This window comes from Coccomyxa subellipsoidea (genome assembly GCF_000258705.1).
Source record: "Coccomyxa subellipsoidea C-169, whole genome shotgun sequence".
In the NCBI taxonomy this organism is placed as follows: Eukaryota; Viridiplantae; Chlorophyta; class Trebouxiophyceae; family Coccomyxaceae; genus Coccomyxa; species Coccomyxa subellipsoidea.
Genome location: NW_005178018.1, coordinates 171,540 through 185,056, shown reverse-complemented (window position 1 = coordinate 185,056; position 13,517 = coordinate 171,540). Strand labels below are relative to the sequence as shown.

At 55.2% G+C, this 13,517-nt stretch overlaps 3 protein-coding genes across 3 annotated transcripts; 1 reads left to right on the top strand and 2 right to left on the bottom strand.

Annotated features, from left to right (window-relative positions):
* Window positions 1–784: 784 nt before the first annotated feature.
* Window positions 785–2,547, top strand: COCSUDRAFT_60425 (hypothetical protein; the record flags this gene model as incomplete). The annotated part of the gene is made up of 5 exons (XM_005642712.1): window positions 785–896; window positions 1,125–1,210; window positions 1,399–1,469; window positions 1,954–2,156; window positions 2,513–2,547. 5 exons carry the CDS (start codon window positions 785–787, stop codon window positions 2,545–2,547), a joined length of 507 nt encoding a protein of 168 aa, XP_005642769.1.
* Window positions 2,548–3,511: 964 nt separating this feature from the next.
* COCSUDRAFT_49334 (hypothetical protein) lies at window positions 3,512–12,184 on the bottom strand (the record flags this gene model as incomplete). Its single annotated transcript, XM_005642711.1, has 16 exons — window positions 3,512–3,668; window positions 4,132–4,337; window positions 4,622–4,818; window positions 5,170–5,446; window positions 5,767–5,922; window positions 6,362–6,502; window positions 6,849–6,995; window positions 7,378–7,515; window positions 7,779–7,964; window positions 8,373–8,491; window positions 8,593–8,666; window positions 9,276–9,351; window positions 9,753–9,866; window positions 10,109–10,267; window positions 11,230–11,530; window positions 11,573–12,184. 16 exons carry the CDS (start codon window positions 12,182–12,184, stop codon window positions 3,512–3,514), a joined length of 3,060 nt encoding a protein of 1,019 aa, XP_005642768.1.
* Window positions 12,185–12,366: 182 nt separating this feature from the next.
* COCSUDRAFT_68347 (hypothetical protein) lies at window positions 12,367–13,340 on the bottom strand (the record flags this gene model as incomplete). Its single annotated transcript, XM_005642710.1, has 2 exons — window positions 13,219–13,340; window positions 12,367–12,995 (listed from the first exon to the last, which is right to left on the bottom strand). A coding segment is annotated over exon 2 (396 nt), but the record flags the coding sequence as incomplete, so codon positions are not given.
* Window positions 13,341–13,517: the final 177 nt, after the last annotated feature.

The window sequence follows — 13,517 nt, the reverse complement described above, 5'->3', positions numbered from 1 at the left end:
TGGTAGTATGTTGCTATTGAGGTCAAAGACGATCTGTTAGTGCAGTGTAAAGCATTGGCCGTTAATTAACCTTCTCCCTCGAGAGTGATCAATTCCATCAGACATAGGCGCAGCTGCTGCGCCATGAGAAGCTGACCCAATCTGCTCAGCTTCCTGGGGTCCTAAACAGCCCTGGCTCAGTCACCGATTCCCGGAAGATATCTTCAGGTCCAGCTAATTCAGCTTCCCAGATCTTCAAAAATATTCACTCTTGCAAGCTTATCAAGGTTCTCAGACACGCTCAAAATGCAGACCCACTGTGTGATCGTCGCGCTTTGTCTTATTTCAACATGTGCCCTGGTGCAATCCATGGTTCCTATGATGGCCCCCATGATGGGCCCCATGGCCCCAATGATGGCACCCATGGCTCCCATGATGTCTGCTTCATCGATGATGTACAACTTCACGCTGATGCCGCAAAATGAAATTCCGGGGTAAGTCCTGCCGGTCTTAGAGTGACAAACATCGCAAAGCGCGTCATCCCGTTATGTACCGATCAGCACCCGATCGGACGCACGCACCTTGTGGATGCAGTCAGTGTTGTTCAGTACACACTAAACCCTCTTTATCTACGGGCGAGGTGCACGTAGCCTGTACCAGGTGTTCCTCTGGTACAGAGTCCAAAAGCGACGGTAGAACCCTCAACAACGTCAGCCCTGTCTCACCACAGGATCCGTCCTCCACTCCCAGATCAGCAGTTTCAGACCTTCTCATTGAACGCTGCAGGGTTCCTAACTCCGGTGCTATGGGCCACGCGGAGCTTAACTTCATGCCCGACTCCAACACCATCTCCTACAAGGTCGTCGTGTCGAACGTCTACGGTCCCACTGCAGCACACATCCATGCTGGGAACTCAAGTGCGTTCACATCTTGAAACTTCACAGGATTTGCTTACATTCCTGCGCAAGCGTTATTGTAGGGCTTGTGCTGATCCAGATCATCCCGGTGTGCTCTGGTGCCCAAGGGAGCGACAACCAGAACAAAGAACCTTTCGATTGTGTTGCAGTTCTATATTTGATGTCAACAGCAGACATGTGGTACAGTAGCGTCCACTCGGAAACTGACCCTTTGTCGGGCTGCTGCAGGCACTAACGGACCCGTTATCGCATTCCTGTACAACGCCACAGGCCCTGTCAACGACGCTGCAGCCACCTTTGGCGAGCTTTCCAGCGTAAGCACCTCCTGACGACCGCTCGTGCAAGGACCATTTCTCGGTTGCCTGAACGTTTGTCATGGCCTTTAAGTCGATGCTCATTCAGCCGAGCGCCTCCCGCACCTGTGCAAGCAGGGCATGTTCCGTCTCATGTTGTGCCAAATCGAGGGGCAGTGCCAATTTTCTTTGGTGGGTTTTGTGTGCAGGGCACACTCACTCCGGCCAACTTCATTGGACCCGCCAAGGACACAACCACTGTTCAGGCCTTCGTTGACAAGTGCGCATCTTCATACTGCCCATTTCAGACATCAGCATTGTCCTCCTGTGACACTTGAAGAAGCGCTGGCAATTTCCTGCCTACAGCCACACAGCACGACTTCGACCCGTGTTGGCAGAGTCTAAAAGTGTCAGTCTTGCCTCCGTAATTAACGCCGCGCCTGCCTCCTGGTTGGTGTGCGGAGGTGCAACCACTGAGCACTGTGCCCACGGCTCAGGGGTCCTGCTTGGATTTTGGCAGTCTCTCACAGGGTATACTTTCAAGCAGCCATTCCCTGCAAGCTTTGGCAACACGCGCACGTTGCTTCCTGGAAGCGCATGTACTCGTGCCACCTCTGAACAACACACAGGCGTCATGTGCAGTGCTGTCACGAACCGGGAAGGATATATATTAGACTAGGCACACTCAAGACCACATATTCCCTGTGGGTCTAAAAACCAGCCATCTGGGCCGATCTGTGACAATTGCTGTGTGCTTGTCGCAGGTGGGTGACCACTGGTGACTCCTATGTGAATGTCCACACTGCCAAGTACCCGGGCGGCAACATCCGCGGCCAGGTCATGTTAATGGCAATGAACGGAGGCATGATGCCCATGAGCATGGCTCCTGCTATGGCCATGAACATGGCTCCTACCACGGCCATGAGCATGGCTCCAACCATGGCCATGCCTGCAATGACCCCCTCAGGTAATTGCTGCCTTCCTACAAATTTTTCCTTTGTCGGTCAAAAATTAATAAAGGCCACAAAAGACCAGGCTCAGCTTTGCTTCATCAGCGTTGCCCTAGAGACTTTATGACCAGCTCAGGGAGAAATCTGCAATGGCAATAAGGAGCAGCACCTGCCCTCAGGTTGAATGTATATATGCTTGCAAACACACACAAAAAAGCTCTTCATTATGCTTGCAATGTTGTGCTTGCAAAGGCACCGTTTAACCGACCCGCATGTCTTGGCAGAAATGCTCGCGCCAGATCTTCCTGTGTTTCTGTCCCTCAGGCTTGCTGGAAAAAGGGCCCTGGTAGACGTTGCCTGACTGTGTGTGCAGGCGCGATGGCCGCCCGTCGCATGTTATCTGCGTGAGCACCACGGAGTGCACACAAGAGCAATGCTGACATAAGACCAATGCTGACAAAGCAGACTCGGGCACACGTTGTGCCATCAATAAACAGGGCACATGTTGTGCCATGAATAATGCAAGCCTTTGACATGATCACCGTTTCTTATATTGGAGGACGGTAGCACCGGAGTCAAGGATCACACAATTGCGTGCGCCACGCAAGTTTATTGCTTTTCCAACAATAAATATAATTGATTGTCAATTGACCGTGGCTGCTCGTTTGCGCCGTACTAGTACTTGATGATTTCACTGTCAGATCGCCATTGTGCACATTGTCTAGGAGCAGGTTCCCTTGCAAGGGCTGCTCACATGAATAACTGCTTATGATATAAGCTTGTTGTCATTTTCCTTACAGCTCATATGCAGCTTGTTTTTCTAACACATCGGGCTTTTCAGTGGGGCAGGGAGAAGAGCAATGGAGAGCCTCAAATTTCAATAATGAGTTGGCCGGAGGTAAAAACCTTCCAGGATTGTTACATTGGTGTCCGCATGTGGGTTGGCTCCAACAATGGTTGAAGGATTTCGCAACATGTATATACCATCATAATTTGGTTTTCTAGTCTGTGTCTGTACGGAAATCTCTTTTTGTAACCTTCATGAATTGATCAAAGGTTCATCTTGTCTTAAGTGATGGCAATCACATCATAGTCCATGCCCTATGCACTAAACGAAGCAAGGTCGTTCAATGGTAGTTTTAAACTTCTAAAACACCATGTTGAAGGTGCCGCACTCTCTACAATCACCATCACTCTGCTGCAATTCAGCAGCGAGTCAATAATCGTGCCCCTAAGTCAATCCTTTGTTTGTAAGCATCAGTCAACAACTAGGATCCGCAGCAAGGAGACAACAGCAGCTATGCGTTCAAGGCATGCAAGCACAAACTCAATTGCAGTTCACAACATGTAGGTCAGTTCTCCTCAATCCTCCTCAGGACATGCGCGCCAGCAGCTGAGCTAGATTGCTGCTCTGGGCATGCACTGACATGGCCGCAGGTGCCAGCTCTGCAAGGAAGGGCCGAATCTGCTCCCTGCCCGCTGCAGTGCCGGCTGCGTGCCAGAGCGCAGCGCAGGCGCAGTCCGCAGCTCTGCAGCATATACATCGTGTCTCACTTTTACTTTCACATTCCCAGACGACCCTCAAGAGCCACACATTGGAGCGTGGCATACGTACATGCAAGCACAGAAATGACCCCAAAGCAGGATGTAGCTGCCAGCCTCAAGGAATGGCTGCCTCATCAAGCTGCAGGGTTGCCCACAGCACTGTCAGCCCAAACAAGTTTCCTGACAAGGGCAAACCGGCCGTCCCGTAGCTAGCGCCACACTGCAATCCTCCTGCTTGGACCTGTCTCAAGGAAGATACCTGTCTTGACTCTTGCAGTAGAGAGCAACAGGGTGCATGCAACGTCTCATTAGCATGGTTCTGGATCCTGAACCTGACCTTGTGCATGCACTGCTAGGCACTGGTGTGGTTGGCAAGGATCTGGGCTTCACAACCAATTCCAAAACAGACATGAGTTACAATTCATCCCGTAGGAGAGATGCGCGCACCTTCTAAGCAGGGTGCCGGTGTGGACGGCCGGCGCGGCGATTGGCGGCCCGGCCGCGCTCCCGGGCAGGCCATGAAGCGGCGCCGGGTGCTGACTCAGCAGCACCGCCACCAGAGCCGGCACGGCGCGCGGGTCGGCTGCAGCCGCCGCCCTCGCGCGGTCTCCCCCGTCCCGGCCGGCCGCCAGTGCAAAAAGCGATGACAGCGCCTGAACATAAGGACCCACACAACTTGTCAAAGATTGACAAGCTTGAGTGCAGGCACTCAAAACGACACAAAAGGATGCCCGGAAAATTAAGAATGGCGCATCAGCCACCAAGGGCTGTTTCAAATATTGGAAAGCAATCTGAGACTGCCACTTCCTGCCTCGATAAAGTGCTGATGTGAATGAATGAACTTCATCCAGGAGAATCACAGCACATCCTCCGGCATTCCATTCAGAAGCATAGAGAAATATAGTGTATGATTAAGGAAGCGGGTTAGGCAGCGCACCACAGCGGCAGCCGAGACGGCCTCCGCCTGCGCGACGATGGCAGCCTGCTGCAACGCCTCAGGAGACACGTCGCCGGGGGCCACTGCGGGGGGTCCCAGGTCCCCCCGGACCTCCCCCTGCACCGCCGCGCGCGCGGCCTCCAGGTCTGTCAGCAGCAGGTCCACCAGGAGTCCAGTCAGCCGCAGCGACTTGCTCTCTGCATGGCCAGAAATGTACAGGAGTCAGAACACATGGACAGCGGTTATTTACCCCCCACATCTCGGGGCCTTGAGAAAGCAGTTGTCATCTGAGCGGCCGCTAAGTGTCAAGATCCACCAAACCGGCCCAAATACGGCTCACAACAATCTCTTAAGAAGGCAGACTGCATGTTGCTTAAGGTGCGAATATGCATAGTTCCGATCCTGGTGCAGATTGTGGACAGCCAAAAAGTACTCGCCCTGGTGGTGTTTCCCGAGCTCAGGTTCTCACTGAAGGAAACACCACCAAGGCATCATTCAAGAGCAACTACAGCAGGTTCTAATCAGTACGCTAAGGAACAAACGCTCACCCAAGCAGGGGAGCAGGACGGGGGCCAGCTGCCGGGCGGCCGCCAATTTCTCGACGACTTCCGCAGCGGCTGCGCGCAGCTTCAAGGGCGCCTCCCGCCGCAGCTGCGGGCCAAGCAGCTGCCCCACAGCTCTAAGCAGCCTGAACAGGCTGGCTGCATGGTGCTGCACGCTGAAGCAGCCGCCGGCGCCGACAGCGCCCAGAACATCCAGCAGGCTCAGAGCAAGCTCGTTGTAGCCTGCCGACTGCTCCCTGTTGCGCACTTCCAGGCAATCCACCTGCACAGGCAGCCGTTGACACGTGAGAGCTTTCAAGTTCATCTGCATTCCAGGGTCCTGAGAATCTGATTTGGCAATAATAAACCTTCTTCATTTTCTGAACGACTTCGCCCCGAAAGCATCAACGACATTGATACCATCTGGCCACTATCATTCAAGACTCCTGCAAAAGTAGATCCCCACAGGACTGGCTGTTGGAACAAAGAACACCAGACATGCTTGTCATGCAGTAGCTGTCCTGCAACGCAGAGCACATCGTCCTGTAATGAAGCACTGCATCAAGATGTTGCCTGCCGGGCTGATATGAGATAGGTGCGCACGAGCAACGAGATGCACTCTGGGTCGGCGAGTGAGCCCAGGTTGGCGCGGTTGCCCGCCAGGTTGCGCATGATCGCCGCCGCACAGACGCCCCAGCCGAAGCGCTCGTCCTCCAGCCCGCCATCTGACAGGATGCTCGCCCGCTCCCACCACCAGCCCTGCCACAAAATGTTGCGTCAGCAATTTGAGCTCATTTTCGTACGATGACCATATTCAAGGGGCATGTGTTAAGACGAAATCAGGCCCTGCAAAGCAGAACGGCACAGTTGCTCCGTCAATGCATTCGCTGAGCCTCACTTCTCAAGACTAGGCGAGTGCATTGGCAGGATACTGTGCTGCAACACGCTCAGCAGCTCACTTTCCTACAACAGTCCAGCAATATGAACGAGGCTGCTCATTTTGTGTACATGATCCCATACATAAGCAAGATTTGCAGAGTGCAAAGGCTATCCTCGCACCATGCAGTACTCCAAGCAAGTACAGCTAGTCAAGCCCCATCCGGCAGAGCAGCAGCCGCCGGCGCAGGGTAGACAACCAAAGAAAAGGGGGGAATGAGCGGTTTATAATAATACGGGACAGACAGGGAACGCCGCGCACCTTGAGCTGCCCCGGGGGTATGGTTTTTTGGCGCTTGCGCGGCGGACGCAGCCCCGGCCACTCATCCTCCTCCAGAGCCGCATTTGCTGACGCCACCGCCGCAGCCGTCTCCGCCGGATCCTCATTCGCGTCCCGCAGCACCTGCATGCACATTGGGTTTGTGAAGCCCTGCCCAGAAAATTATTATGTGTGTAATACAGAATTTGAAAGAGCAGGCTCAAAACAGGCTGTCTGATGGTTTTACATTACAAAGCAGGGCTGTCCAGACGCATTTCTCTCTAACAGGTTTCCAGCATCCCTGTCAGCATCTGCAAATGTTACTGGGCAAGACAGGAGCCTCCTCCTGGCAGCACAGTGAGGACATAATTGTTTCATCACCCCCTGAGGTATCGGCAGTAGACATGTCTAATTTAATGAGCATTTTGCCAGTAGCGGTCGAGTCCCCAGGATTGACAGTGTGCAATAAGTGGTAGAGCTGAGGGTGCACCTGCAGCAGGGCGGGCAGGAGGCCGGGCAGGCTGGGCAGGGAGGGCAGCTCCGGCCGGGCAGAGAACGACGCCAGCGCCAGAGCGTTCAGCGCCCAGGGCACACACTCCGGCAGCCCGCTCTTCAGTGCCATGATCAACTCCCGCATCTGTGCATTGCCATTCGGAGAGAATGAGCAACCCCTTTTCAATTGTTCCCAATGAGAACATGAGCAACTGTGCCATTCACTTGTATCAGCATACCAGATTTTCTGCGGTGATATCTCACTGTCAGACAGGAGTGTGATGGACTTGGTTATGAGGCTGTTACAGAACAGCTAACCGACCTTCGCATGAAAGTTTACTGCTTCATGACAAAATCAACGTCAGCATCTGCCAATATAGGCAACAGGCCTGCCTGCAAGCTCAGATGCATTGCAAGCCCTGGCTTGACAGCGTAAAGCACAGCATGGACAGGAGGCTGAGGCAATCTGGACTGAACAAAGTTGAGACACCAGGGCGACGAAATAATATAGCAGAGGGTGTGGGTACCTGTTGTGGCGCCAGGGTCTGCGGCACGAGCAGAAAGGGGCTGGGAGAGGGGTGTATGCGATCGAGAGCCGCCTGACGTATCTGCTCCGCCCGCCCTTGCTGCTGCTGCTGCATGACCGCCTGCCTCTGTGCATACGCCTGGTCAGGCCACCCAACAAATCTGTCAGGGGCATCAGCACATCTAGTGTGCATTTAAAATGAGACGGAACTTCAAACTGCGGGGCTGCTTCCACACTTTGCTGGGCAAGCTAGCCTGCGAGGGCATACATGCACTGATGGGCATGCATGGACACTGTCTGCAGAAGCTTGGACCAAGCTGCAATGAGCTGTGCAAAGCATGCAATGCAAATGTATCGTCGTGGGGGTGCTTTAGGTGGGAACATTGGTTGGGAGTCACGTACCTGGCGCTCGGCTAGCAGGTTCCTCATGTGCTGCAGCTGCGAGGGAGTCACATGCTGCTGCTGCTGCTGCTGCTGCTGCTGCTGCTGCTGCTGCTGCTGCTGCTGCTGCTGCTGATGCTGCTGCTGCTGCTGCTGATGTTGCATCGGCTGCCACTGCGGCGCTGCTGCCGCGATCTGGCTCCACACCTGATAATGTGATCAAATATTACAATCATAACGCGCTTACCCTGCCAAGAGGCAAGGTGTGCCTGCAGACAAGCTGCAACTACAGGCTGCCACAATCCTACCCCTTGTTGAACTAGCCAGATCCAAGCAAACCCAATGAACCCGGGGCGCCGTGCTCAGTATTTATATACCGTCCCCCGCCAGAACACAATAACACAAAGACAACTTAAATCAATTCTTATTTCTTCACAGGCACCAAAGCCCCCGGAGGTCTCTCTACTGTCCAGGTATATGTCTATACAAAAGGACACATGGTTGCTGTAATGCAAGCCTGCCCGACTTGCCCCAGACTGCACTGTTGGCTGGTGCTGCACATCAAGCCTTTGCTATATTGATTTGGTTGCTTCCGAGTCATCAGTGGAAACCCACCTGCTGGTTGACTGGATGAGCAGCTGGTGGGGGATGCTGGGAGTGAGTCATGCCATTCATCAGCACTGCTGCCTTTCCCGCCTTCTCTTGCCGCTTGAAGTACTCTGTCAACTCCCTCTCTGCAGGGGAGAAAAGTGGTTAAATTTAACATTTCCATCACATGCCTGTAAAATCTGAAAAGAGCTCTCGAATACGGCTTTGGACTCGTGAGCAGGCTCACCTTTAGCTTTTATTGCAGCAGCTTTTGCATAGAGCGGGCCCGCAGTCTGGGCAAATGGAGAAGCGTCCAGGTACCTTGCAAAAAGACCATAAAGACCACATCAGTACACCATACTGTTGAAGGACAAATGGATAAGATGGGGTCGTTGCAGACACTGAGAACCTGACTGTAAGACCCCTGACATTGGGTGTAATGTGATTTTCTGGGAATGTTGGCAGGGCATAAGAGACACGGCAGCGCTGGGAGCACGCATGCCGCGGCCTGTGGCCCGCCATTATGATCTGCCGCAGACATCTGCTCATAGTCCCTCACCGGGGCGATGCCCCTAGGCCCGAGAAAGCAACCGCGGGTTCATGAACAACAACCCTGTCACCTGAACTGTTACTTCTTTGGTTTCCTCAAAAGTACGCGCTTGGCGTGTACCCACTGACCTTCTACTCAAGTAGAATTGGGTCACCATGCAAGAGTGCAACATATTGCAGTGCCAGGTAAGTAGAGCAGCCTCAGAGCCGGCAAGACACCCACTGCCCCACAGTTTCTTATCTGGCTGTAAGGAAAGCAATTGCATGCACTCAAGCATTCTGCAGGCGATAATCTGAACTGCCGCTCAGTGCCCAGCATAGCCCTGAAAGTGGGCAATGGAATACAAAGGAAGGGGTTGTAGCTGCAGGCAGCCTGCTCACCTGGCTGCATAGCTGGCCAGGAACTTCTCATAGATTGCCTTCATCTTTGAGCTGGGCGCATGACCCAGGAGAGTGCCTGCACATGGAAGCAGACCCATTTGCACGAACTTCTCTGATGAAAACATTCCCACGGAGGCCATCAGGGTCAAGTTTGGGAGCAGACAATAAAAGGGGAATCTCAAATTCAGCATAAAAATGGAAGCATGCACGAAAATGCATGTTCTTGTGATGCTGGTGTTTTCAAATGCAGCTGTAATCCTGCATTTATTATTATATTACACGCCTTTCCTGCCAGAAGCAAGGTGCGTCTGCAGACAAGCTGCAGTAAAGGCTGCCAAACTCCTACTCCTTGTTGGACTCGCCAGATCCAAGCAAGACCTAATCAACCGTGGGCACGGTGCTCAATATTTATACCGCCCCCCGCCAGCCGAGGCCCTGCATTTGGTGAGGTGTAAAATCAGGTAAAAGCAGGCGCACCGATGTTGCGCCACCACTTTCTGTCGGAGACCATGTCATAGCCACCGTGCAGGGCGACCTGCCGGTACAGCCCAGCCAGATCCACCTGCTTGTACCCTGTCACTGGCACGGCCCCTGCCAGCCAGAAAACAGATTTTACACACAGCTCACAGGTGGAGCACTGTCTATGATTAGCTGCAGGGTGAGGGAAGAATTTTTCCCAACATGAATTACCACCAAATATCCCCATAGTCAAGAAGATTAACTGCACCTTCAAAACAATGGCATACAACTCCTGGAATGACAAATTTCAAACACACGGCCAACTGCATGCATGCGTCTGAACAGCAGCCAAGCCGGGGCAAAAGATGACGCACATCTGTTGTTGACAAAGTCGTCCTTCGCCTCCTGCTGCCAGTGGCGGCGCAGCGACTCATAAAACGCCGCCCGCTCCTCGCCGCTTTCGCCCTGCAGGCCTCCCCTCTCGCTCTCGCAAGCGGCAGCTTCTGCTGGCTGCGGCGGCAACTGCGCGGCAGCTGCCGCCACGGGCGGCGACCCCGGCCCCGGTCCCACGACTGATCCCTGAGAGGGAACAGCTCTCGTCGCCGACACAGGGGCCTGACTGAGTGGAACACGCGCCCAGCTAGCCGCGAAGGCTGCGCTGCTGCTTGCTGGCGGCAAGTGCTCCTCTGCGGCAGAATTTTGTCCGGCAGCTGCTTTGTCTCCAGGCACCAAGACTAATGGCGGCGCAGGAGGCGAGCCTTGCCTCAGCTGTACATTGGTATCAGCAAGCGTTTGCAGGGGAGGGGCCACAGTGTCAGTCGCTGTGCTGGCAGATTCTGCAGTACTGCTCTTCCCCGCTGCCCGGCCTGACTCCTCCTCTCTCGCTGCACTCTGCAGAGCTACTGGAGCCGCAAGCAGCGCCTCCTCCTGCTGTGAGAAATGCAAGGCAGCCGCGTCCATTGGCGCTGGTAGAGCATCGGGTCGCGCATCCGCGTCAGTTCGGCCGTGTTGCTCAAGCACTGACTGCCTGAGCGCCGGGTGCTGAAGTGCATCTGTCTGGGCTGAACCTGGGCAGCTTAATGGAGGGAATGCGTCGGTAACGTCGTCAGTACCCTCTGCAGGGCTGGGGGGACTGGACACGGGCTGCCCACTGGGTTGTGTTTGGGCAGCAGGCAGCTGCCCACCCTGCCTGCTGCTGTTCTGGTGATCGCCCTGAGCGCTAGGCGGCCTGCTGGGCAGGGACTCCGGCTGTGAGGTGGATGTCCTGGGGCTTCCTGGTCGCCGGTGAAACCCTTCAAAGCTGCCTGCACAGCGAGACAATTTCTACTTGCAAGTGTGCTCGGCAGAAAGGTCCTACGTTTCTGTCCAAGGCATGACCTCAGTCCTTGACCCTGGTGCTTTGTACTGTTTCTTTGCTGTCACATTTTGTAGTGTATGTTGCCATTCTTCGGTGTGGGTATCAAGTGGAGTACAAATATCATGTGGAAGCACACACCGTGCGAGGCAAGAGAGCCCAGTCCACTGTGAATCCCACTGTGCTGCTGCATGGTTGCGTTGGGTTGCGCGTTGGACCCCTGCCCAAGTGGCTGCCCGGCGCCGACGGCCCTCTTCTCGCCAATGTTCCTCTGGAGCATGTCTTTCAGGGAGGGCAGCGACTGCAGCCACTGCGTGTCCGGCCGGGGGCGTTCCATGGCAGCAGGAATGCCCCCAGATGGAATTTTGGAGCGACTGCCGCAGGAGAACGTGCTCGGCTCCGGCCGCCGCTCGCGCCAAAATCCGCCGTCCGCCGACGGCTGCTGCGGGCGGTGTTCCAGCTGCAACCAATTATTGCTGCTGACCTGCGCATAATCTGAGGACGCCACCGCCGCTTCTTGGGCCCGCACTGCGGCCGAAGGCGCGCCGAGCGGGTGCATTGACGGCGCTATGCTCGGCTGTGGCACTGGAGGGAACGCGCCAAACGCCGCAGCCCCGGCCCAGTGCCGCGGGGGGCCTGGACCCCCACTGGGCGGCGCCAGACTTGGCTGCAGCCTGTCGGCCATCTGCCAGTTGCTGCTGAGCATCAATTGCGCCGCGCTCCGCTGCACAGGGGCTGCATGCTGGGACGGCGGGGCGGACTGCCAACTGTGCAGCTGCGGCTGCATCAAGTGCTGCCCATTCGCGGCCGTCTGCTGCTGCGGCCACTGCGGCAGCATCAGCGCTGCTGAGTAGCTGTCAACGGCTGCTGCCTGCTGCTGGGGCGCTGGAGGCATGGGCCAGAAGCCTCCGAAGGGCAGCCTGTGCCCTTGTGAGGGGAGCGTGCCAGTTGCATGGCTGCCTGTCACGTCTAGCCTGGGGATGTGCAGGGTCACGTTGATGTTCTGGCCCGGCGGCGCGAAGGAGCACGCCGCTCCGGCCTCGCCGGCCGACCGCGGGCGGCTGATCAGCTGCGCAGCGGCCAAGCGCTCCGGCATATGCGGTTGTGAGCCCTGTCATGCACCGTTGTCCCCATGTGAGCAACAACATACAGGGCGCTTGCAATGCAGCAAGAGTCTACATGAATGCTTTTGAGATACATGCTTCAAGTGAGCGCGTGCGAAAGGCTTGCAGGGAAAGGTACCATGCACATGCGGATGCATTCATAACAAGCTCTTACCTGGTCAGCCAAAAATTGCGTGAAACCAGGGGCATCATGATGCACAGGCATGCGCTGAGGCAGGGGTGCCTGCCCAGATGGCTGCCCAATCCACGGCTGCCCCTGCCCGCTGGCCTGGCCTGGGCCTCCTGAAGGGACCCCATTTTGCAGCGGCCTCGCGTCCCCTTTTAGGGGCATGTGACCGAGCGCAGTTGGCAGGCTCTGAAGCTGGTTAGGTTGAGGGTGCACGTGCTGCAATCTGTGTCCCACAGTGCCAGGCGGTGAGGCTGAGCGAGCTGTGATGGGCTCGAATGGCTGAGCTTTGCTAGCACTGGGTGCAGCCTGGCCAGCTGGTGAGGGCTGGTGGGCCCCATTCGAATCCTGAGGCTCCACCAAGTGCCCCTCTACACCATCCATGCGCTGCCCGCAGCCCCCTCAGGCCCCATCAAGGGTCCAAGATCCCCTCTGAAAACCATAGGCCTTGCACTGGGTGCTGCGAAGCCGATCTTCCTTCTCGCTTAGCACATGTGAACTCGCTACATGTCAGCTTGCTTCCAGATGCCCTCTTCGGAAGCTGACCGCATAGAAGCTGCCTGGGCTGCCTGACTGCACTGGAGGGAGCGTCGCTGTAGGGCCCAATGAATTGCTTCCTGGACGTAACAACATCACATAACCTCTTTAGGCACTTGTAAGCGGATCCACAAGCTCTTCATCGTCTTTCGTGAAGGTATAACTCAACTTGTACTCAGTCACCACCACATCCATGTTGTGAAATTCGGCACGGCACACTCCCACACGTACAGGCTTATCAAATATAGCACAAACTGTCATACTTAAAAAAGCTGTGATCATTCATCGTGTCAAGGCTCCCACCTGGCTAGAAGTAAGAAGAAAAGTGACTGAGACCCTACTGCAACTACCTCAGGTGGCGCACAACGTTTCCGTGCGATCTTTGGTTCAACAAAATAGCGCTAGAAGCTGCATCGGAGGGTGATGCACGCCAAAAGGACCATGATCTGACTGATCGTCCAGCTTCAGCTAGACCTTCTGCAGTGCTAGGTGGTCCAGTCATCCCCCGGCCGGTTGACTGGACATCTGGCGGGAAACCGCAGAACAGAAGGAACGATCAAGCCCATCCTGCAAGCCACCGTCATCAATTCCTCGATCAGTTG